The 23,759-nt window shown below is 43.3% G+C and overlaps 1 protein-coding gene across 3 annotated transcripts in view; it reads right to left on the bottom strand.

The window, feature by feature from the left end:
* Positions 1–23,759, bottom strand: part of MGAM (maltase-glucoamylase) — a 186,545-nt gene that overhangs the window by 41,693 nt on the left and 121,093 nt on the right. For all 3 annotated transcript variants that reach the window (XM_085005252.1, XM_021079097.2, XM_021079096.2), the window contains 18 exons: positions 23,246–23,345; positions 20,660–20,772; positions 19,912–20,037; positions 19,344–19,475; positions 19,078–19,194; positions 18,065–18,178; positions 16,614–16,698; positions 15,172–15,289; positions 13,864–14,035; positions 12,025–12,141; positions 11,011–11,165; positions 9,320–9,404; positions 7,901–7,957; positions 7,254–7,378; positions 3,818–3,906; positions 3,071–3,120; positions 2,047–2,214; positions 175–327 (listed from right to left, as the gene is read on the bottom strand). In XM_085005252.1, coding sequence (XP_084861378.1) covers positions 175–327; positions 2,047–2,214; positions 3,071–3,120; positions 3,818–3,906; positions 7,254–7,378; positions 7,901–7,957; positions 9,320–9,404; positions 11,011–11,165; positions 12,025–12,141; positions 13,864–14,035; positions 15,172–15,289; positions 16,614–16,698; positions 18,065–18,178; positions 19,078–19,194; positions 19,344–19,475; positions 19,912–20,037; positions 20,660–20,772; positions 23,246–23,345 — 2,076 coding nt within the window. The remainder of the gene's footprint in view (positions 1–174; positions 328–2,046; positions 2,215–3,070; positions 3,121–3,817; positions 3,907–7,253; positions 7,379–7,900; positions 7,958–9,319; positions 9,405–11,010; positions 11,166–12,024; positions 12,142–13,863; positions 14,036–15,171; positions 15,290–16,613; positions 16,699–18,064; positions 18,179–19,077; positions 19,195–19,343; positions 19,476–19,911; positions 20,038–20,659; positions 20,773–23,245; positions 23,346–23,759) is intronic.

The raw sequence follows: 23,759 nt of genomic DNA on the forward strand, positions 1-23,759 counted from the left end.
CCACTTCTGTCCCTACATACTCCTCACATCCAGCTAAAAACTCCGGTTGCTTTGGTGGTCCATCCTTTCCAAGGATTTTAAGTATTGATGTAGGGACTGGTGCTCTGCTCATCAAACTCTAGGTGAAGTAGAGAGGATTTATTTTCATGTCCATTAACATGTCAGCATCGTTACCTCCCAGGCGCAGCCACGGGCAACACAGTTCCCTTCAGAAGCACCCGTCTCATCAGGATAACAGTCTATTTTTTCTTCATCCCTTATCTTCACATCCCACTCCACTGTGTAATTTTTTCCCAGCTCAAGTTCAATTTCTGTGATAAGGGCCACCTGTAAGAACGGGGAAATATGCAGGAAATGCATCCTCAGGACAAAGGCCCTGTAAGAACTGAAACTTCCTTTAGAAAAGAAAATAGACATTAGACCAGAGTGTCAACAATCCCAGTGACACGAGGTGGAGCTTACACGGAGAGTGACAGGGGCAGGGATCTATCCAGTAACCACAGGGCAGATGTCACGATTCTATCAGAATCGTGAACCTGACATTTTGAAAAGAATCGGGTCAATGAAAAATTTCTGTAACCCCCCCCCTTTCCCTTCCTCCCCCAACTCCTCTTCCTTATATTGTCAGGAAGGCTTTCCTCTACAACCTCTTTGGAGCAGAGCACCCCAGAGGACCCAGTGTCACCCCAAATTGAGCTCGAATTCTATGCACTGTGACATAGGGACCTAGCACCCTCCAGCTTCCAGCAGAGCTAAGGGAGCAGAAGGTTTTTCTTTTTTCCCACAGAGCATGGTGGTGGGGATTCCATAACGTTTTTGTTGAGACAGGAAGGGATAAAAATGAATTTGGAACAGAAAGGGGTAGAGATTCTTTTCCCACTGAATTTAAATTGGGCAGAATTTAAGATTTCCCATATGTAGGGTTGCCTGTCCCCTTCCCAATAGTTCCATGTGTAAAAACTGTTTCCTAGAATGTAAATTCAAATAATAAAAGAATTCCTGTGGTCATATATTAATTATTTATCAAACATTTAGTTTATTTTTATATGTGCATCCTTCAAATGGCTTGCACTTTCCTGTACATGTAGCCAGCCATATAATTATTCCTTTTTTTCTTTTTTTGGCCCCCACAGTATGCGGAAGTTCCCAGGCCAGGGATCAAACTCCCACCACAGCAGTGACTGAGCCACAGCCGTGACAATGCTGCGTCCTTAATCTGCCGAGCCATCAGGGAACGCCATACAATTCTTTATTTCTAACCCTATAATGTATGCATCCATAATGTATGTTGTCAGGACAAAAATGTCAAATGCCACCTATATACCTTGTAGGAGAGGACCAAGTTCACTTGTTTTCCCCAAATTTGGAAGGTCCCTCACAAACCAGCCATTCCCAATCCCAAATCACTTGGAGAACCTCTGGGAAGAGGTGTTTGGGGAAAGGATTCTGTATAATGCTAAGATTTGGGGGGAACTGATTACAATGTGTTCAGAAATATCAGGTCTCATTACTATTGCTGAAAAATTATTTTATTATTATCATCTAAGTAAGTAAGTATCCATTGGCTATACTTATCAAATGCTTTGACTTAAAATATTTCCTAAAAATATGTATTGGGGTGAGAATCTAAGCTTAATTCTGTACAGAAAAAAAAGTACCTCAAAAGTTTTATTACCAGGAATTCCCACCTCCCACGTGAACCCTTCTAGCATCAGTCAGCAGCTTTCAGACCCACTTTTCCTATAATCTTGTTCCCCACACTCCTGACTTTGTTCTCCTTCGTCCCAGTGAGAAAGGCAGAAGAATGAGGGGAAAATAAAGGAAAAAACAGGACAGACCAGTTTAACCTCGCTCCAGATTCTCAGCATCTCCTTGTTCATCCTCCTCTGGCCCCCTCTTTATTTTTTCTATCCTAACCCTCTGACTTCCTTGCCCTCATCTTCAGAGTGTGCTCTGCTCCCTCAGAAACCCATGCAACCATGGCAAGAAGGAGCATCATAAGCTATGAAGAATTCTTGATAAACTATCTCAAAAATGGGGTTTTACCTGTAGGTTAGAATCATAAGCCACATTAGGAGAAACTTGAACTGGGATATCATTTTGTTTCACTATAACGTTGCTAGGTTCCTGGGTCCCAAGGATTTTAATCTCTTTAAATACTAAGTTATTGGGGTCTGTGTAGGTTGACTGCAAAATCTTCACATCCAGGCGGTTCTGCAAAACAATTAAGCACAAAGGTCTGCCTCGAAAACACAGATTCTCAAGTCACTCAAATATTTCATCCTATGTCATTTACATCTGGAATCTAATATATGGCACAAATGAACCTTTCCACAGAAAAGAAACTCATGGACTTGAAGAAAAGACTTGAGGTTGCCAAGGGGGAGGGGGAGGGAGTGGGATGGACTGGGAATCCGAGGCTAACAGATGCAGACTATTGCATTTGGAGTGGATGAGCAATGAGATCCCGCTGCATAGCACTGGGAACCATGTCTAGTCACTTGTGATGGAGCATGATGAGAAAAAGAACACATATACGTGTGTGCGCGCGCGCGCGCGTGTGTGTGTGTGTGTTTGTGTGTGTGTGTGTGAGACTGGGTCACTTTGCTGTACAGTAGAAAACTGACAGAACACTGTAAAGCAACTATAATGGAAAAAATAAAAATCACTAAAAAAATAAGATCAAATATTTCATCCTAGACCAGATACCCCAAACTGCTCTGAATGCCTCTTAGCTATCTCTACTAATATATGCTAAGTAAAAACTTATTTTCCCCCCAAGGGGAGGAAAAAAAAAGTATATGTAGAGAAATACACACAGACATAGAGAAAAGTTTTTAAAACTTCATTTAAAAATACTGACTGCTTTGATTTATCCACATCATTGTTTCTTTCTACTGATATGGATGATTCAGTTATTGGGTTTTAAGTCATAAACTGAAATGGGTTCACCTCTTGTCATAAAGGCTTGGTCATAAATGAAGCTACAAATATAATTACACAACTACACAGACACACATGAGCTAACAGTCAGCCATACACTTGAGATACATAAAAATAAACTACTTACTTGGGTGACAGAAAACTCATATAAGAGATAAACTTTATTGGCCACAGTATCTGAAAGTGAGAGAAAAGCAAGTTAGACTCTGGCCTGCCCATGACAGAGGAGGAGATTTCATCGTGCTCCCTGAAGCCACATGTTGAGAAGGCCAAGACTGATAGATAGCCTCCAAGGCCAAGCCATTGTCTTCCCTCTTCCTTCCGGCCTTAACCTTGAGAAGGACCCCTTCCAAGTGAATCTATTTCCTAAGCTTGAGCCAAAGAATGGTCAGTATGTTGGACCATTCTGGCATATGTCACAAGTAAATCTATTTCCTAAGTTTGAGCCACAGAATGGTCAGTATGTTGGAGAGAGAAAAACGGGCTAAGACGCCCGGCTAGATCCAGGTGCACCAGAAAAGTGTATTCTCAGTATCTCACTCGAATGGGTGTGTTTTACCTACTATCCACATTTGTTCATAAGTATTTGGGGGGAAGAGATGTGGACTGAAAGGCAGAAACAGTCTTGAAAGTATCTCTCTCGGGTGCCTGTTGACACTTAAAAGAGAGGCTGTGTCTACAGTTGGCCAATGGGCAAATTCTAGGAGGTAGAGATGTGTTTCCCTTCCGTCCATGGTCCATCTCAACCAAAACTCTTCTCTCAAGTGATTAATGCCACTGTGCCTGGTGAGGTTTCTCCCAGGGCTGAATGACCAGCAGGAGCAACTCAGAGATGCAGCTTTGGAAAGGACCACATTGCCAGAAGAATGCTCACCTTTCGCTTCCCCGTCATCCCAGAAAAGTTCGCCTTTGGCTTCTTTGTTGTCATCCAGGGCAATGATAAGACCAAGCGGGTTCTGGCGACTGTGGGAAACAAGATTAACGTAAGAGGAGTCCCCTTTGTGGCTGGCTGAGCAGAAGCAAATCCGACTAATATCCATGAGGATACAGGTTCATCCCTGGCCTTGCTCAGTGGGTTAAGGATCTGGTGTGGCCGTGAGCTGTGGTGTAGGTTGCAGACATGGCTCGGATCCTGCATTGCTGTGGCTGTGGTGTAGGCCAATAACTGTAAGTCCGATTTGACCCCTAGCCTGGGAACCTCCATATGCAGCAGGTACATCACCCCCCCCAAAAAAAAAGATTAATGTAAGAGGAAAGGAAAGGACCTGATGCTCAAAGAATTTTGCTAAATGCGCTGTGAAGGATTCTAGCAGATTTCAAATGCGAAAGGTTGCTAGCCGCAGATGGGTCTGCTTTCCTTCAGACACGAAGGCAAAATCAACAGGGGCATCATTCTCTAGAGTTAGTTATGTCCCAGGAGACAGCAATACTCCAAACATCAGCAATAAACATCTAGGTAGGAGGCAAGAATTTAAGCACCAGAATCACTGCAATCAATCACTATGATAAAAGCTGCTGATGCACTATTATTTTGAATATAGACTGTTAGACGAAGAAGCTCTAGATAATAATCAGCTCAGCCTAATCATTTTAGAGATGACAGGTGCAGGAGGAACATTAACTGTAGGGGAGTACATTCTTTCCCTGCCGCAGAACCATGTTGACTCAGAAAGCGATAAAATGCAATAGGCTTCTCTATAAGAGCAATCTTCCTAAATGGATTATTTACTATGGTTAATTTCAAGAGCGAAAAAGAAAACATTCTAATTATCTGCTGTATATAGAATATGAAACACAAAACACTACTCAGAAGATGCTGAAATAGATGGACACAGAGCTAGAGGGAGAAAGAAAGAGCAACTTTTGTTTGGAATCTCGCCTTATTTCACTGCTCCTGTTAGGTCCGTCACTGAGCTCACATTCCCGACAATTTTCTTTCACAGTTCAGCCTTTCACTATGCCCTGTGCAAGCCAAGTTCCACTATCAACAACATCACTTCCTTTCATTCAACGCACAGGTACTGAGTAGCCTTCATTGCTAGGTAGTCTAAAAGATGTAAAAACATGCAGACCGCAGCTCCATTGATGACCTTAAATATCGTAGGAAAGATTAAACACATTCCGCAAATAGTCAAAACGGGCAGTAAAGAATGGCACAAAAGTTAAAATACATATAGGAGCCCATACTGAACACTTTCGGCAGTACGGTAGCCTAGATATTCTGGAGGGCATTGCATGCCCTGAAGGACTCACCCACTGAAATACTCTTGGCCCCAGCTACATTAAACACATGATCCTTGAAGGGTGCTACTGTGAAAGCCAAGCTGACAGCCATCCCGGCTTGCAACCTGAGAGAAGGCTAACCATCTCTGGAAGAAGGACGTCTATATTTGGATCCTTGAAATCACCACATTTTGAAAAATAAAACAAAACAAAAATTACTGAATACATAAGGTAATGGGCCAACATGAAAGAAAACTGGCAAAAACAACTAACAATAGATTTAGATTCCACCAAGGACTGCCTTTCTTCCTGTCTTTCTTTCTTTCATTTATTTGCCGCGCCCACAGCATGTGGAAGTTCCCAGGCCAGGAATCAAACGAGAGCCACAGCAGTAACCTGAACCACAGCAGTGACAATGCCGAATCCTTAATGCCACCAGGTAATTCCAAGGATTTTAGATGACAGAATTTTTAGATACAAAGTATAACATGACTAGGACTGAAATGCTTAATAATGTTAAGGAGGAAAGAAAAAAAAATCAGCTAGGTAGCAAGAAAGTATAAAAAAATGACCAGAAAGGTGGAAGCGCTAGCACTCCCTCTGCTGGAATTGTTGGGGAAGATTTCTTGCAGATGAAATCTGGGTTTAATTTGGAAGACTACTAAGTGTATCAGGCAAAGAATGTTGAAAAGGGTAATAAGCGCTGAAGCCCAAAGGCAGTGAAACAGATGAGCATGTTTGGGGAATAACAAGATTTGGGGCATGGCTGGTCTATAGGTGTGTATTCAGGTGTGTCAAGAGGCACAGTTGTTTAACTTGAAACTAGATCGTGATTGGCCTTAAACCCTCTACTAATGATAGCATGTGAATCTTAACCTGTGAAGCAACAAGTTGAGATATTTGTTACGAAACGATAACTTTGGCATCAGGATGCAGAACAGCATGAAGCTGAACAGTTAGAGAAAAAGAAACCAGCTGGTATTGGATGTATAAGTGTTTTCCACCAGTATCATAAAAGCCTAAATTCGAAAAATTAAGGTAGTAAGGGAGGTTAAAGAGAAAAGACAGATTTCTAACCTCTGAAAAACGCTCTCTTAAAAGCAAGTAAGCTAATTTGTGTAGAGATAGAGATATGCATGTGCGCTCCCTTTAGTACAGATGGAGTCTACAATCTGAGGATCAAAGACTCATCAAGGAGAAACCAGGGACACAAGGAGATTGAAAGTGCACAGGAACTCCATTTTGCATTACAAGAAAGAAACGGCTCAGTGGGAAGAAAAGAGATTAAGTGAGATTATAGGAGACTGGAAAGTGGACCCCAGCCCCTAGAACTAAGAATGAGGTGTCAAGAGCATAGCACAGTGGATGGTGGTCTGATCAAGGCAGGCGGGATGATCAACAGACCCCCTTTGCCTGGAACTGAGATATTTCCCAAGACATGAGACTTCCATGGCTGAAACTGAAATAGTCCTGGGAAAATCAGGAAGGGTCACCACCCTAGCAGTCACTATGTTTTAGGAGAAAGTCGGTGGGGGGGGCGGTTAAAAAAGGACAGGATGGGACTTCCTGTCGTGGCTCAGAGGTTGGCGAACCCGACTGGCATCCATGCGAGCATGGGTTCGATCCCTGGCCTTGCTCAGTGGGTTGGGGATCCAGTGTTACTGTGAGCTGTGGTGTAAGTCATAGACGTGGCTCAGACCTTGTGTTGCCGTGACTGTGGCGTAGGCCGGCAGCTTCGGACCCCTAGCCTGGGAACCCCCACGGGCTTCGGGTGTAGCCCTAAAACGACAAACGACAAAAGACAAAAAAAAAAAAAATGATAAAAGGACAGGATGAAAGTCTTTCAAAACACATCTGGATATAGCTCTAATTCATAGCTTCCCTAGAAGCGGCCTGGAGGATCCAGGGGACAGAGTCTGATGTCCTCCCCCAACCTGCCCCATCCCCAACACACACACACACACACACACACACACACACACACACACACAATGCCTGTCTTCGGCACCTTCTACGTGGGCAACAGATGGGAACAGAGACAACCAGCTTTGACAGCCTCCCCTTAAAGGGAACCCCCCATGCTGTACCTGGCCACAGTGGTCGTGGCTGGCTGCTGTGTGGGGAAGATGTAGCCTCCTCGAAGGTGAAGTCCGATTTTGTCTCCAGGAAGCTCCATCTCCACTTTTTGCTTCCTCCATGTCACTCGGCCCCCCTGGTGCAGGCAGAGGAAAGAAAAAAGGATGCGAGACAGCACTTCGCCTCCGCCTCTTCCCCACATGCTGAGCTGTCTCCAGCGCTCTCCTTTTCCTGCCGAGCTGAGCTGCGGGTCTCATCAGGCAGTCAAACAGGAAAAGGGAAAACAGTGCAGAACCACAGGCTTTGTGATCAGCTGGGGGTGTGGGGGACCATCTATGTCATGCTGAGGCTGACACACGTTACAGGAACCGATGGTTCTAAACAAGAATCTGACTCACAGCCAAGCTCAAACTGTCCACGGGCCCCAATATTTGCCTGTGGGACATTTTATTTCGGTCTTTATCTTATCACTGAATAAAGTATATGAAAGTTTCTTTTTTATGTTTTATTACAACTGATGTCAAGTCTCACTTTTCTGACTTTGCTATGAAATGGCTGGAAACACGTTCTTCAGTGCACAGATAGATGTTTCCCTCTCTACCGGGAGATAGCTTGTCTATGCAGCGTGAAGAGTTTAAGAAAAGTCGAAGCTACTTACAGTTTCATAATCATACCAGACAGCATCAGGCACATATGCCGTCACTTTCTCTGCACCCTGAAATTAAAACAAAATATTGTCCTTCATGGCCCAGCCTCTTAAGGGGGCAAAATGGACTTCTGAGCATTCCCTAGAGAACTTCTTAACCACATACTGAGAGTACATAAATGACCTTTCTTTTCTCTGCTAGCAAATCATGCTTTTCTTCTAATAGAGGCAGGAACTTGGCAACTCAAACAAACAAACAAACAAACAAACAAAACCAACAAAAAACAAAAACCCAGATGGCACCACATTAGGAATAATAATATTAATATTGACATGTGCATTGTGGTAAAAATTCCAGCTTTACATTGCTTACCTCATTGAATCTTCCCAGTGCCCCCAGTGATATGTACTATATCACTATCTCACCTTGCAGCTGAGGAACCAGCAAGATAACTTTCCCCAGGTCTCAATGGTACCAAGTGGCAGAGGCAGCAAGCACAGCCTGATCAGTCTGACCCTACAGTGAACGCTAGGCCACTGCTCCATCCTGCCTCTGTATCATGGAGCAAGTTATGATCTGCTATGAGAATGTGACAACACACAGGACCATTCTTTTTTTTTTTTTTTTTTTCAGGGCTGCACCTGAGGCATATCAAGGTTCCCAGGCCAGGGGTTGAATTGAAGTTGTAGCTAAAGCCACAGCCACAGCCACACAGGATTCGACCCACGTCTGTGACCTACACCACAGCTCACGGCAACACCGGATCCTTAACCCACTGAGTGAGGCCAGGGATCAAACCCCCATCCTCCATGGACACTAGTCAGATTCGTTTCCACTGAGCTATGGGAACTCCATAGGTCCATTCTTAAACCCAGGGTCACGAGTAGATGCTTCTGTACTGATTGGGAACTTGGTCAAGAAAAAGAAAAAAAAAAAAACATCTAGAGGAAAAAAAAATGTGTACCTATCCAAATTCCCAAAACCCCAGTACATTGTCTTCATGGCTGACCCAGCCACAGGTGGTGGAAATGCATTTGGAATAGAAAGAAGATAAATGGTTCCAAGAAGAGAGAAGAGTTTGAGGTTAACAAGATCGAAAGAAGAGACTGGAGTTCCCGTCATGGTGCAGAGGAAACGAATCTGACTAGGAACCATGAGGTTGCAGGTTCAATCTCCGCCTTCACTCAGTGGGTTAAGGATCCAGCGTTGCCATGAACTGTGGTGTAGGTCACAGATATGGCTCGGATCCCATGTTGCTGTGGCTCTGGAGTAGGCCGGCAGCAACAGCTCCCATTAGACCCCTAGCCTGGGAACCTCCATATGCTGCAAGTGCAAACCTAAAAGGACAAAAGACAAAAAAAAAAAAAGAGAGAGAGAGAGAAGAGACTCCCCCCCCAACTCCATGCAGTGTGTCTCTGTGGAACACTTACCTCATCCAGAACAGGAGTAATGAGGAGGCCGGGCCCCCATAAAAACTGCTGGTACACATCCCAAGTGTTGCTGTCCTCATAGAACCTGGAGACCAGAGAGATGGTCACTGAGAGTTGGACCAATGCATCCTGGCAGCTCTCCCCACAGCCTGCCCAAAACATGCAGGCATCCTGCCTGGGCCAACCCCCCCCACCCCTAATTATGCTATGATACCTATTCGATCCCTACACCCACACTCCTGCAGGCAGATCCACCTCCCCAGCCCCTGTACCCTCCTATTTTGTCCCAATTTGCCCTTTCAATATCTATGCCAGGCAGGTTCCAGGCTATAATTCTATTTGCCACACTCTCAAAAAAAAAATGTAAAATAAGCAATACATTTTAAAACTTCAGCTGACCATCAAAAAGTAACTGGATCTGATCACACACAAAAAAATAGCCCACAAAAATTTTATTACTGCTTTCTCTTCTAGGATATCTGCCCTTTTTTTTTTTTTTTTTTTTTTTTGCCTTTTAGGGCCGCTCCAGTGGTATATGGAGGTTCCCAGGCTAGGGGTCAATTTGGAACTGCAGCTGCTGGCCACAGTCACAGCCACAGCCACAGTGAGCAATGAGGGATCTGAGCCGTGTCTGTGACCTACACCACAGCTCACAGCAACATCAGATCCTTAACCCACTGAGCAAGGGCTATGGATTGAACCCACGTCCTAATGTATGCTAGTCGGGTTCGACAACCACTGTGCCATGATGGGAACCCCGGATAGCTGCCTTTTTAAATAGGGAATCCCAGGAGATAGCAAAACTGTACCCCAAATAATGAATATATATTACAATATATACTATAATAATATAATACCTGAGGGCCTAAAATGTCAGACACATGAAGGGAATCAACTGCATTTTGATTCTGAGAAGGAAAGCCTCCTTAAGTGTTCTTTCTTAGAGTCAAATTAGAGATATTAATTGGCTGATAGTAAAAATTCTGAATTCTGGAAATCCTCTATAATGTTCTTATTCATATGTCAATGAAGAGGTTCATTCCTAGAGCCTGAACATAGTACATTACCATCAGTTTCCAGCTATAAAATCCTTTAAATTAAGACTAAAGAAACTAGGGACGAAAGAGCTTAAATTATTTGTCTAAGGTATAGAATTGGTAGAACAAAGACCCCAAGCCCGAGGCTTTGAGTCTAGTTCTCTCCCCCAAAAGGAAGAGGCTATAATACTTAAATATGCCTAAAATAGTATCGAGGCAGCAACAGCCTTGCAAATACCAACTGGGTACTCAAGCTAAAAAAATCCACTCCAGGGAGTTCCCATTGTGGCTCAGCAGTCATGAACCTGGCTAGCATCCATGAGGAGGCAGGTTTGACTCCCGGTCTTGCTCAGTGGGTTAAGGATCCAATGTTGCTGTGAGTTGTGTGTGTAGGTCACAGACACAGCCTGGATCCCGAGTTGCTATGGCTACAGTGCAGGCCGCCAGCTGTAGTTCCAATTACCCTAGCATGGGAACTTCCATGTGCCTCATGTGCAGCCCTAAAAAAAAAAAAAAAAAAAAGAAAGAAAAAAAAGAAAAGAAAAAAATTCTAGTAACTTTTTTAATTGTTTTACTTTTCACCCTTACATTTGACGACATAGTCAGTATCACCCAGTTGCACTGACAAAATTCCCTTGGATTAGGTGAACTTACTCATGCAGAAGGGGCCGGGCCACCGTGTCCCCCCGGCTGTGAGCGTGGTAGAAGAGGGTGTAGAGGTAGGGCAAGAGAGTATAGCGGATGGAGAGGTAGTGCCTGGAGGAATTCAGCAGCAGAGAGTCAGCTCCAAAGGAGGCAGGATCCTGGACCTGAGAAGAAGCAAGAGGTTGCAATTGTGATCCGGCTACAAATAACAGAAACATCTGGAGCATTCCTGACCCCATTCATCACCACTAAGAGGTTCATTCCTGCAAGACCCCGGGGGCCTAGCTTGCCAACTCTGCCTCTGAGCAGCAGGGTTGGGCCCAGGGAGATCATTTCACCCAGCAGGTGGCCATTCTTCCCTTTGCAACACATGCCCCTCATCCATTCTAGAGGTGCTCTCTCAGGAGGCTCCCGTTTCAATAACTTTGACGTATTTCCTCCTTTAATTCTATTACAAGCAACGTAGATAAAAGGTATAAAGGTTTGATTAAAAACCTTCACAGAAAAAAATAAAATAAAATAAAACAAACAAAAAAACCTTCATAGACTTGGCAGTTCCTTGACTGCTGCAATAGAAACAGCAGAGGCTGGGGCTGCCGGGCATTTTAACAGTGCATCATGAGTCCTGGTTAACTGCAGACGGCGGTGCGTTTCAGCCTAAATCAAGCCCCAGGTAGGATGCTGGCTCAATAGATTTCTCAGTGAGGATGCAGAGAGATCCAGTTGTAAAGTATACCAAATCCATTTTTTTTTTTTTTGTCTTTTTAGGGCCGCACCCACGGCATATGGAGGTTCCCAGGCTAGGGGTCTAATCGGAGCTGTAGCCGCTGGCCTACGCCACAGCCACAGCAACACAGGATTCAAGCCGTGTCTGCAACCTACACCACAGCTCACGGCAACGCCAGATCCTTAACCCACTGAGCAAGGCCAGGGATTGAACCCGCATCCTCATGGATGCTGGTCGGGTTTATTAACCACTGAGCCATGACGGGAACTTCTCAAATCTATTCTGGTCCTACTTACCTTGTAGCCTTGGCCGTTGTGATTCCTGGAAAATGGATAGAAAGCCCCCACCTGCATCCACCTCCTGCAGAGCTCTTCAGAAGTATCCAATAAAAAGCCGCATATGTCAGAACCCACCTGCGGGGACAGACAGCAACAGCCTGCACACCTCACTCCCATGACTGTCCCCTGGTCCTGGGCTTTGCTTTATACCAACTGAACTTTGCTAATCTCTTCCTGACAAGGCTCACACAGTGTGATCGAACTAACTGGGCTATATCCTGTGTCCACTCTCCACTGCCAGGCGACTTTAACACTCTGTGCCTTCGTTTCCTTATTTTCTCAACATGGGCACTAGTGAGCTACCAAGGGTTTTAGTAAATGACATGATGTAAGTTAAACACTTGATGCACCATAGCTTTCGGATGAATAGTAACCAGACATCCTGCTATTATGATTTTGACCACAGAACTAGCAGAATTAATTTTCCAAAGCCCAAATCTGATCAGATCATTCATCTTTATAGCAACACGGATGGAACTAGAGACTCTCTCATCCTGAGTGAAATAAGTCAGAAAGACAAAGACAGATACCATATGATATCACTTATAACTGGAATCTAATATACAGCACAAATGAACATCTCCACAGAAAAGAAAATCATGGACTTGGAGAACAGACTTGTGGCCACTTGGGGTGGGGGAGAGGGAGGGAGTGGGAGGGATCGGAAGCTAGGGGTTATCGGATACAACTTGGGATGGATTTACAATGAGATCCTGCTGAGTAGCATTGAGAACTATGTCTAGATACTTATATTGTAACAGAACAAAGGGTGGAAAAAAAACTGTGTGCACGTAAGTGTATCTTGGCCTCCATGCTGTACAGCGGAAAAATAAATAAATAAATCGAATTCATCTAAAAAAAAAGTAGCCAAATACATTTGCTAATATATGTAATATTAAAAATTATAACACATAGGAAAAAAAAATCCCCAAGGTCTCCTGCTGCTTGTCCTCTTAGCACCTTAAAACCTGGTTCCGACCCACCTTTCCTGCATCATTTCTCATTCTGGTCCTACACACTGATCCTCACAGACACATCAAAGTCTCCCCCTTGCTGGCCTTGCTCAGGTTTGTTTCTCAATCTTAAAATGACCTTCTCCACTTTCAAGGTTAAACTCTAAGTACCACCTTTTCCATGAAGTTACTCTTGAGTCTCTCCTGTGATTCCCTTGTTCTTAGAATCTTGTCAGAGCTGATAAGTCCCTTTCTCAGGACCTCTTTTATCATTTAACTTACATGTTCTTGTTGGCACTTTTACCTTAGCTTATCATAATTATGTATATTGGGTGGGTGGGGGAGAAGGTGTTTCTGCTACTATATTTATGTTTCTCTCCATCCTCACAAGGTATGCCTAGCTTGCACATATCTTGCACGTAGTAGAAGCTCAATAAATAGACATGTTGCATTTAACTAACAGATGCCAAAGTCATTCCTAGAGTGCTGGCAATGTTGTTTCCTTACCTAGGTGCTGGGTACAAAAATGTGTTTCAGACTGCGAAACTCAAGAACTATATATACACTTAAGGATATGTGCACTGTGTGTGTGTGTGTGTGTGTTACACTTTAATAGAAAATATTCTAATGATAGCACTTCAAGGTTGCACTTTCTATCCTTATTAAGCAGCGCAGAACAGAAAGTTGTAGCATAAGAGTCCTACTGACATGGATGAAGCACCTGCTCTCTGGACATTCAATCCCTGAGCCATGGAGGAAAGGGGAGCTTTATCTTTTGGCAACTTTCTAGCATGGGGTATTTTGGGAACTGAAGTTAGCAAGGGAGCGTGGGATGTGGACTTACCATTGGGATACCAAAAAGGTTGAACTCAAGCATGCCAGGGATGGACCATCGGAGATCATCCCAGGTAGCTGCGTTGTCTCCTAGCCAGTGGGCTGCAAACTTGCCAGACCCCGCAAAGGTGGAACGGGTTAGAATGAAACTTCTCTTGTTAGAGAACACAGTCTTGACAGCTCTGGAAAGGGCAAGAGATTTAGCGAGTCAATGTGTGGCCTTAGCGTGTCTTAGCCCAGGGCACGCAGTGACAACATCTAGAATCTCTAAAGTTACTACCACATTCTTCTCTACCAGTTCTTTCCCGTAGGGTTAGAGTTGCTGTTGGGAGCAGACTGCACCACTGCGTATGTTTACATTTTGGTTTGCTTTGTTTTAGGCATTTTATGGACATCATTAAATCCATAATTCCCAAAATTTTCAAAAGCAGTCTTGAAACAACTAGTAACTAAAAGTACACAATGCTTATGGAATAAAGTTGAAATTTGACTTGATATAGATATAAATACATTAGTCTTTCCCATCACATGGTTTCAAACACACAAACAGGAACCTATGAAAAGTCTTCTGAAACTTGAACTGTTTTTAAGTAGAAATACTTTGGCCATGTTTTGTTACAAGAAAAGACATTTAAAAATTATATAATGATGTGTGTACTTTTAAAGTAATCATCTATATTTTTAAAATTAGAAGTGTCTAAACATAAACCTAAAATTTTTTGCTCTATAATTTTTAACAACTTTCAAGAAGGCTAAAATTACACCCTTGACTTTGCTAATGAGTGAGTGTGATTTTGACCTGGCTTCTTGCTGTCACAGTTATAATGAATAGAGCAAGTTTTCAATACAATTTCTTTACTTTAGAATTTCTATCCACACAAAGGTAGAAAGAGCACAGTAAAAGGATACTGAGCCAATACTTAAAACCCCAAAGCACATGAAGTCTATAAATTACTTAACCCTCCAAATGCCAGTCTATATAGTATGGCAGAGGAGAAAATACATCAGCCTTGGACTCATGCAGAAATGAGTTCGAATTTTGCTTTTACAATTTATTGGCTGTTTGACCTTGGTCAAGTTACTTTTCTTTCTTTCTTCCAACTTCCCATTCATTCATTTATTCATTCTTTCTTTCACTGTATACATGCCACAAATATTTATTGGATTCCTTCTCCCCTATGGGCCCAGGATTTTCTTCATTCATTGGACAATAGCAAAGATACTTATCTGTGGAGTTCTTAAAAAGAGTACACTGGTACCTGGCATCTACCAAGATTAATACTTTGATCATGGTGGTCCACGGCAATAACGGCCTTACTCTGCTGTGGCGATCGCCATGGAGTAGCCATACAGATTGTGGACATCATACTGCTTGCCCCAGTGCTGCACGGCATCCATGCAGAGAGTCTTGCTGAAAAGGTACCCATCCAGGATCCCTGGGACAAAAGAGAGGTCAATTGATGAGAGCCTAGAATGCACATTCCCTGCTCCTTAACTATCACCTGAAATGGGAGCTCCCTGGGGAGGCATTTTTTGTAGCCATCCTGAAAATGATTGCATGGCTTCCTCACTAACAAAGGGCCAAGCACTGAGCTAGTTTCTCAGATATACAAAAAACTGTGCTGACCCACACACATTTGTCCACCTGGGTGCTCATGTGACCAGGGGCAAGCATTTGGAAGTAAGAAGTTCCATTTTAGACTTAATCTGAATTTTTCAAACTGAGCTAAGTTAATCAGTCCAAGAACAGAAATATTAGATGAAAGTGTAAATAATTGCTCACCTATCTCTCCATTGACCAGATATTATAAAGGATGGCTGCCTAATCTCTCCTTCAATCATCCAATCTTTTCTGCTCCCACTGCACCATTCTGGTTCAGATCCAAATCTCCTTTAGATCTTAACTGTTGCAAAAGTTTCTTAATGGCTTATTTACCTCTAATCTATTGATCTTCTAATTCATATTAGAAGGATGCATTAACATGAGATCAATAATTCTAATACCATTTGATTGTCATATTTACTGCTTACTAAAATATAAATAACTTTTATCATCAAAAGAATGAAGCCTCCCATCTAAGTCTCTCAACATTTGATCCTAATCCATCTTCCCCAAATCCCCATTTTCCCATCAGATTGGAAGTCTTCACATGACACTGGAATTCTAGCAGTTCATTCCTTTCTTAATCAAGATACAATTTGCTGTGAGCCCCTGGCTTTCTTCAAACTACAATAAATGCTGTGATTCGAGGGCCACACCCTGGAGGATAGTGTTGTTCAAAGTTCACCCAGATCTCACTAGCAACAGTCACTGACTCTGTCTTTGACCCTCCGAAGCCATGGGTTCTGGCTTCCTTTTACCCGATGATATTTGTCTGTTCTCCATTCTCTTGGTATCCCCAGACTTGATCCTCATTTGAGGACCAAACCTGGTCTCTCTCGAGTAAGCCCTGACCTGTCTGGATACACGCCTGAGCCACTAGCCTCTGGTTCCTGCACCTGATCTTCTCTGGACTTTCCCCAGAAGTAGCTCAGACTGTAGGTAAAAGGACTAGATGTCCTCTTTTGAATTTATGCCTTATTTAGGAAAGCACAGAGTGGATTTTCTTTCCTTGTTTTCTTTACAGAATACTCATGTTTTCCTTCTCCTATACACATGTATGTACAAAATCTCTTGCCAGGTTGTTCATATCTGTTTTTATGAACCTAAAGTGCCAGATATGCATTGTCACTTGAATCATACTACCCACCAACACTTACTGGGAGTAAATGGAGGATAATTTAGATTGCTCGTGGAACATCCTGAAACTGAACCATCCACAAAGTTGGCGACTTCATTCATATCCTATAAGACAAAAGGCACAAACTATGAAGAAAAAGTAGTATGTCCTGGTATATTGTACTGATGGTATCTTTTTTGGAGGACTCAGAGAAGTTAGTCCATATATTTCTTTTCTTTTTCTTTTTCTTTCCCTTTCTTTCTTCCTTCCTTCCTTTCTTTCTTTCTTTCCTTCCTTCCTTCCTTTCTTTCTTTCCTTCCTTCCTTCTTTCCTTCCTTCCTTCCTTCCTTTTCTTTCTTTCTTTCTTCCTTCCTTCCTTCCTTCCTTTCCCTCCTTCCTTCTTTCTTTCTTTCTTTTCTTTCTGCTTTTTAGGGCCACATCTGTAGCATATGGCATAAGGAACCTCCCAGGCTATGGGTCATATCGGTAGCTGTAACACAACCACAGCAATGCAAAATCCAAGCCACGTCTGCAACCTAAACCACAGCTCATGGCAACACCGGATCCCTGACCCACTTAGCGACGCCAGGGATAGAACTTGCAACCTCATGGAAACTAGTCAGATTCACTTCCACTGCACCACAATGGGAACTCCTATATATTTCTTTTTTAAAGAAGTTTTTATGTAATAGAGGAAAATAGATGTTTCTGTCCTATCTTCTCTTCCATTGATTCTCTTCCTATTGATGGTTTCATGCAGAAGGTTCTTAAAATGATACATGTCTATCATCATTGAAAATGAAAAATTCCCAAAAACATTAGAGGAAAAAATATTTCAATTTATATGATCCATGCATATCAACTCATACGTGCTCTAAATATCCAGATATAGCTATGAATGCACACAAATAAATGCATATACATATATAAATATATGCACAGAGAGTGAGAGAGCAAGCCTGTGCCAAGAACTGTACAAGTGAGGGGTCTGGGAAAAGCATACCAAAATACTAATGGTCAATGTCTTTGGTTATTTGGTTAATATCATTTAGCTCTCCTCATCTTTTTTTTTTTTTTTTTTTTTTTTTTTTTTTTGTCTTTACTGGACTGCACCCTCGGCATATGGATGTTCCCAGGCTAGGGGTCCAATCGGAACTGTAAGTCGCTAGCCTACGCCACAGCAACACTGGGTCCAAGCCATGTCTGTGACCTACACCACAGCTCACAGCAATGTGGATCCTTAACCCACTGAGCGAGGCCAGGGATCGAACCAGTGTCCTCATGGATAATAGTCGGGTTTGTTACTGATGAGCCATGATGGGAATTTTGATTCTAAGCTACATGTTTTAGTAAGATTATTTGAATAGTAAGATAGGGAATACCTAGAATTCTGGCCATAGTGGCTTTTCTCTCCTCCACGTCCCCCCATGCTCCATGAATCAATGATATCAACATATTAGCCATCTCGTCATTAGAATGTTAAGAACTCACAATCCAGATTCCATCAAAGTCTACTTGATTGTGGAAAAGTTTAAATTCATTTTCCCACCAAGTGGTACACTTGGGGTTGGTGTAATCAGGAAACACAGTTTTTCCAGGCCAGACCTGCCGGAGGAAAAGAAAGACTTTGATCAGAGGAAGTTAAATGAATACAGAGTAAAACAGAGGGGGGAGCAAAGAAATTTCTAATACAATCATGGCAGCAGAGGTGCCCAGGCATGGGTCCTTTTCAGTTAGGAATGTGAAGCTCTTCAAATACTCAGAATAAATGTCAGGAGGAGTCAAGGAGTCACTTAAGGAAAAACATATTTTTAAAAAATGGTCAAGTCCTTGCTAATCTTCAACTCTGGTTCTCTGTTCCTGCTCCCTTTCCTCACTCCCACTCCTGGAAATGGGAAGTGAGGGAGAGGACTGCACAACTGCAACTGACCCAACACAAGTTGTGGGTTCCGACCATCAACCACTGAAGTCTGGTCTTTTCCTATCCACTCCCTCTCAGGTCAGCATATTAGGTTATTAGAAGTACTGGGGATTGGATGGATTAGAAGTGAACCAGCAGATAACACCATGGAAAACAAGAGTAAATAAAAGTTAGAGAAAGAAGGAGTCGCACTTGTCTAACACCGCAGAGGAATCAAGTAAGAAGAGGAATGAAAGGGTTCTGTTGGATTTGCCAATTCAGAGGTGATCAATTTGCCTAATTTGCCAATTTGGAGGTGATCAATTTGCCTAATTTGCCAGTTAGGAGGTGCCAATTAGACTGTGGTCAGCGGAAGGCTGGATGGGGTGAGGAGGTGGCTAATCACTATGTAAGGCTGTCATTAGAGGGCTTTGCTGTGAAGGAGTTAAGAGCTAGGACAGCTGGTAGGTATTTGGGGAAGCATGGACAAGGGAAGTTGACCCCCGGCATATATAAGGCATCCGAAAAGTGTGAAACAAAACCATCACACACACACACACACACACACACACAGCCCCTCCACCAGCCCCAGCGTCCCCGTTACCTCCCCAATGAGTGGAGTCACTCCGTCTGGATCATTCACCCATATCTTCGCATCTGAACCCCGGTCATATGGGCCATAGGGACTACTTGGGGAAGAGTCATTGGAAATAGCTGGATCCTAAAAGGAAAAAGACACAGTGAAGGGCCTTGCTTTAAGCTAGAGGCACTGAAAGGAGACTGGGAATTGCGGATGAGGGAAGGGAAGGTGGATGTGAGACAAGGAAGAGCAAAGTACGTGATTTGGGGAAAAAGGAGGAGAGCACATACCACAATGATAACCAGTTTCTGTCCGTTATTGTGTAAATCTTGAGCCAACTCAGGGAAGCCCTTGAAATCTACTGGATTATAAGTAAAGTCCCTCCTCTTATCCATATAATCAATATCAGCATGCTGAACATCCTGGAAGAATACACAACAACACAACCTCACCCCCAAATCAGATTAACTGGGTCACCTTGCCTGGCATTAAAAGCCAATCTAACAGGGAGTTCCCATTGTAGTGCAGCAGAAATGAATCCCACTAGTATCCACGAGGATGTGGGTTCCATCCCTGGCCTTGCTCAGTGGGTGGGTGGGATCCAGCGTTGCCGTGAGCTGTGGTGTAGGTTGCAGGTGTGGCTCAGATCCGGCATTGCTGTGGCTGTGGTGTAGGCTGGCAGCTGTAGCTCCTATCTGACCCCTAGCCTTGGAACTTCCATATGCCACAGGTATGGCCCTAAAAGGAAAAATAAATTTTTTTCTTATATAGTAAAAAAAAAATCTGGGGAGAGAGTATAAAGTTTCTTACTTCCGAGAGAATTCTTTATTTTTGGAGGACTTCTGAAGCCTTACTTACATAAGGGAGCTGCGCGGCACGGTTTCGCTCCACGACTTCTCTCATGTTATCTAGGGTTTCATAATCGTAACGACTGAGATGAAACCCGAGTGCCCAGTACGGGGGCAGGGCTGGCAGTCCAATGAGCTGAAAGAATGATATGAAATGAAAGTCAGCACACACGCGAAAATCATGGACTTGGAGAATAGACTTGTGGTTGCCAAGGGGGAGGGGAGGGGGTGGGGTGGATGGAGAGCTTGGGGTTAACAGATGCAGACGGTTGCCTTTGGAATGGATGAGCCATGAGATCCTGCTGGGTAGCCCTGGGAACTATAGCTAGTCACTTATGATGGAGCATGATAATGGGAGAAAAAAGAATGTATACATGTATGTGTAACTGGGTCACCCTGCTCTACAGTAGAAAAACGAATAAAAGGTAAAAACTCAAAAAAAAAAAAAAGAAAATTTCTCATGAACACACACACACAAAGAAAGAAAGTCAGCATACACCCCATTATTAAAGAAACGTTTTCTAAGTGTTAGTTTGGAGGCACAGAACACATCCCACCGTCCAATGCACTAGTTCATTAATGTTAGATTGCTCGACTGTTACCCCAGACTCTATAAATCACCGAGGGTAGGGTCAACTTGGAACAGCCTATTTATAACAGCTACTTAGAACAGCCCATTTGTATGTGTCACGCTTGCATATTAAATTTACGTTTCTTTGTCTTCAGGATCGCCTTAGTCATGGTCATGACAAGTTTACCTGCAGGTACTCTTGAACGACTTGCTCTGGAGTGTTTCCCAAGAGCACATAGAAGTCGAGAATGCCCCCGGTGGTGCGGTAGGTGACGGCTGGGGCGGGCTGGAGGGCCACCTCTTGAAAGATTAAAAAGGAAGCAAAGAAACATGAGAATTGATTCTAGAGTAGTCATTACAAAGTGTGAGGTGAGAGGATCACCAATCAGCTGAGCATTAATGAAGTGATTCTAATGCCTCAGATTCTTTCTACAAAGGGACCAATTCTGACGACCAAAGTCCATGCTCACAGCACAAGAGAGAGGAAAGCATGTGTTTGATGAACCGTTGCTGTTTCAATAACTGGTGGCTGAAGTGTCTTCACTGGGTGTCAGGATGTCATGAAAAAGCAACCAGTTTCTTGAAGGGGTCCAGAATAAGTCATTTTGACATAAAAATTATTGTAAGCTGAAGATACTTGAGTTTCTGAAATCCTTTATCCGCCCAGAAGCAGAGCCTCTCAGAAGAACCCAGTTGTCATAAACCCTCTCTGCTGGAATAAAACTAATGTCCAAGACAATAAGTTGGCCCCACGACCAAAGAGCCACACTCATAAGAATATCCTCTCCCAACTAGTCTCCTAAGGGCTCACTGATTTGTCCAAAAAGTCATTTGTTGTCCCATTAAATGCCCTTGATCCCCCCCCCACCGCCTCTTCTAAGAAGTCATTTATTTCACCCTAAGCGCCTTCCTTCCCCTGCCTATTAGGATGGCACACAAGCCCCGAGTTTTAGCCACCCCTCTGAGTTACTCTTCACTGAGCACTCCTGTGTGTATGCATGTTGCCTATGTAAACAAAATCAGTCTTTTCTCTTGCTAACCTGTCTTTTGTCGGATAGATCCGTAGGATCCCGAATAACAAACCCGTGGATAGAGAAAATGTTTTCTTCTCTGACGTTCACAACTGCAGAACATGCTGTCCCCACCCCATCATTACTGCAGGAATATAGCCCAGCTAGACACATGGAGGTACCAGCCACAGTGGACCTCACCTTAAGCAAAAGCCAAAAATGTCAGGGGTTATATTACAAATTCAAAATCCCTCTAAACCCAAGGTGAAGTCTCCTAACAGCCTTGGCTGGCATTAGGGATCCAAGATCTCAGGATCTACTGAAATGTACTCTTTGGTCATAAGAATGACTCACATGGAGTATTTAGAATCCTGTGCCTTCCCCTCTGAACCTGACTCAAATTGTTTTCTGGTTCCTTTCAACTACCTGAAACTGCATAATCTTAGCAATTATCTGTCTCTTCTTTGACTATCAGGAATCTTAGAATCATCCAAGATTCTATTAAGTATTTCAGAAGCATCTTAGATCAGTTAGAGTGGATCTCAGACAATCTGTGGTAAAGAATCAGATCTTCATTTTTTAAATTTCCAGTTCTTTGCAAACTGATACTTACATGAAATAACATAGGAAAGGAATTGCTGGGAAAAGGATCATGCATGCACTTGGATGCTACAGCCATGTTTACTCTTAATTTCTGTACTATCTTACCACAGACCTAAAACAGTATGTGATGAGCCATCCATGGACCATGCTTTGAGTAGCACCTATCTAGTTCCTCAAGTTCCAGTTGAGAAGAGGGTAAGGATCAGTATTCTATGCCCACTACCAACGCTGGTGGAATTTTTTTTTTTTTTGCTTTTTAGGGCCGCACTCATGGCATATGGAGGTTCCCAGGCTGGGGATGAATCAGAGCTGTAGCCACCGGCCTACAACCACAGCCACAGCAACGCCAGATATGAACCGCATCTGTGACCTACAGCACAGGTCATGGCAATGCTGGATCGCTGACCCCCTGAGCAAGGCCAGGGATCACACCTGTGTCCTCGTGGATGCCAGTCAGATTTGTTTCCGCTGAGCCACGATGGGAACTCCCCCCTGGCGGATTCTGATTCCACACCTCTTCCCCTACGGTGATTGCTCTATTGCCCTCAGATTGGCTGTTATTACTGCAAGCAGAAAAGCAGTGGAGACTCATCCATCTGGTCTAAAACCTTCAAAGGTGAGGAAGTGAGTGGCTTTCTGGAATCCTATGATGTTACACCTCTTGGTCTTAAACAATCTGTACGACCCTCACCACTCCACCCTACCTTGCTGCCCTTAGAGTGTCCCAATGTGACATTCACTGCTCAGTTGTAGCTCCTTGGTTAGGCCTGGCTACTGTCACCATTAGGCCCAGAGCGACTACCTGTTTCTTACCAGAGCCTATATGAACCCCTCAACTGGACAAAGGTCTGACGAAGGAGAAGAACAAGTTGGTAGAAACTGCCTCAAAGAGGTTATGAAAAATGATTCGTTGTTTTAACTCTATAATAGAAAATATTCCAACAGGGGCAACCAGATTCGAGAAAATCCTAAGTGAGGAAAGAAAACGCTACTCATGGCTACCATGGGTCAACAGATAATGCAGCAGGAAAATGGGACAATCAGAACATACGCGGCCCTAAGCTCTGGCTCAGCCACTCCTTTTCTCACCACGCTGTAAGAAAGGGACTGAAAATTGCTCTCGTGCCCTTTTTTTTCATGTATATTCCTTTAGTCTTTACCCATGGCATTGCTGTTCATGAGAAACACTCCAAAGGACAATCCACTAGCATCTTCAAGGCACAAGAAGAATGTCTGTGCACCGTACAAGTTATTTCCATCCTGCAGAAAGACAATTAAAAACCAAAAACTTATAATCTAATAGTCTAAACCCCACATGGCCAGAAATAGCTCGGGGAATCAGTGTTAATCACGTGAGTAACTGACAAGGAACTCATGGGCAAAGATGAAAATAAATTTTTAATATAAGGTCTCTGTTTGTTGATGTTAATCAAATAAATTAATATCCTCTTATAGAATGAGCCAGCTATAACCCTTTGTCTAACAGAAAGGGGGAAGCCTGTGATATCTTAGGATGTGGGAGAACAGGAGTTTTGAAATGGTAGTTCAAAAAGCTCTTCTCTCAAAGAGGCCTGTCTTGACCTTGTCTCCAAGAGGCTTCACCTAACCCCACTGGCAAAAACTCCCATCACAAGCCTACTGAAGGGAGGATACTACCCCCATTTTAAAGATGGG

The sequence above is a fragment of the Sus scrofa genome, chromosome 18 (assembly GCF_054392235.1).
Source record: "Sus scrofa isolate SSC_HxYL_T2T_F1_AM1 chromosome 18, Sscrofa_HxYL_maternal_Yorkshire_Landrace_v2.0, whole genome shotgun sequence".
Taxonomy (NCBI): Eukaryota; Metazoa; Chordata; class Mammalia; order Artiodactyla; family Suidae; genus Sus; species Sus scrofa.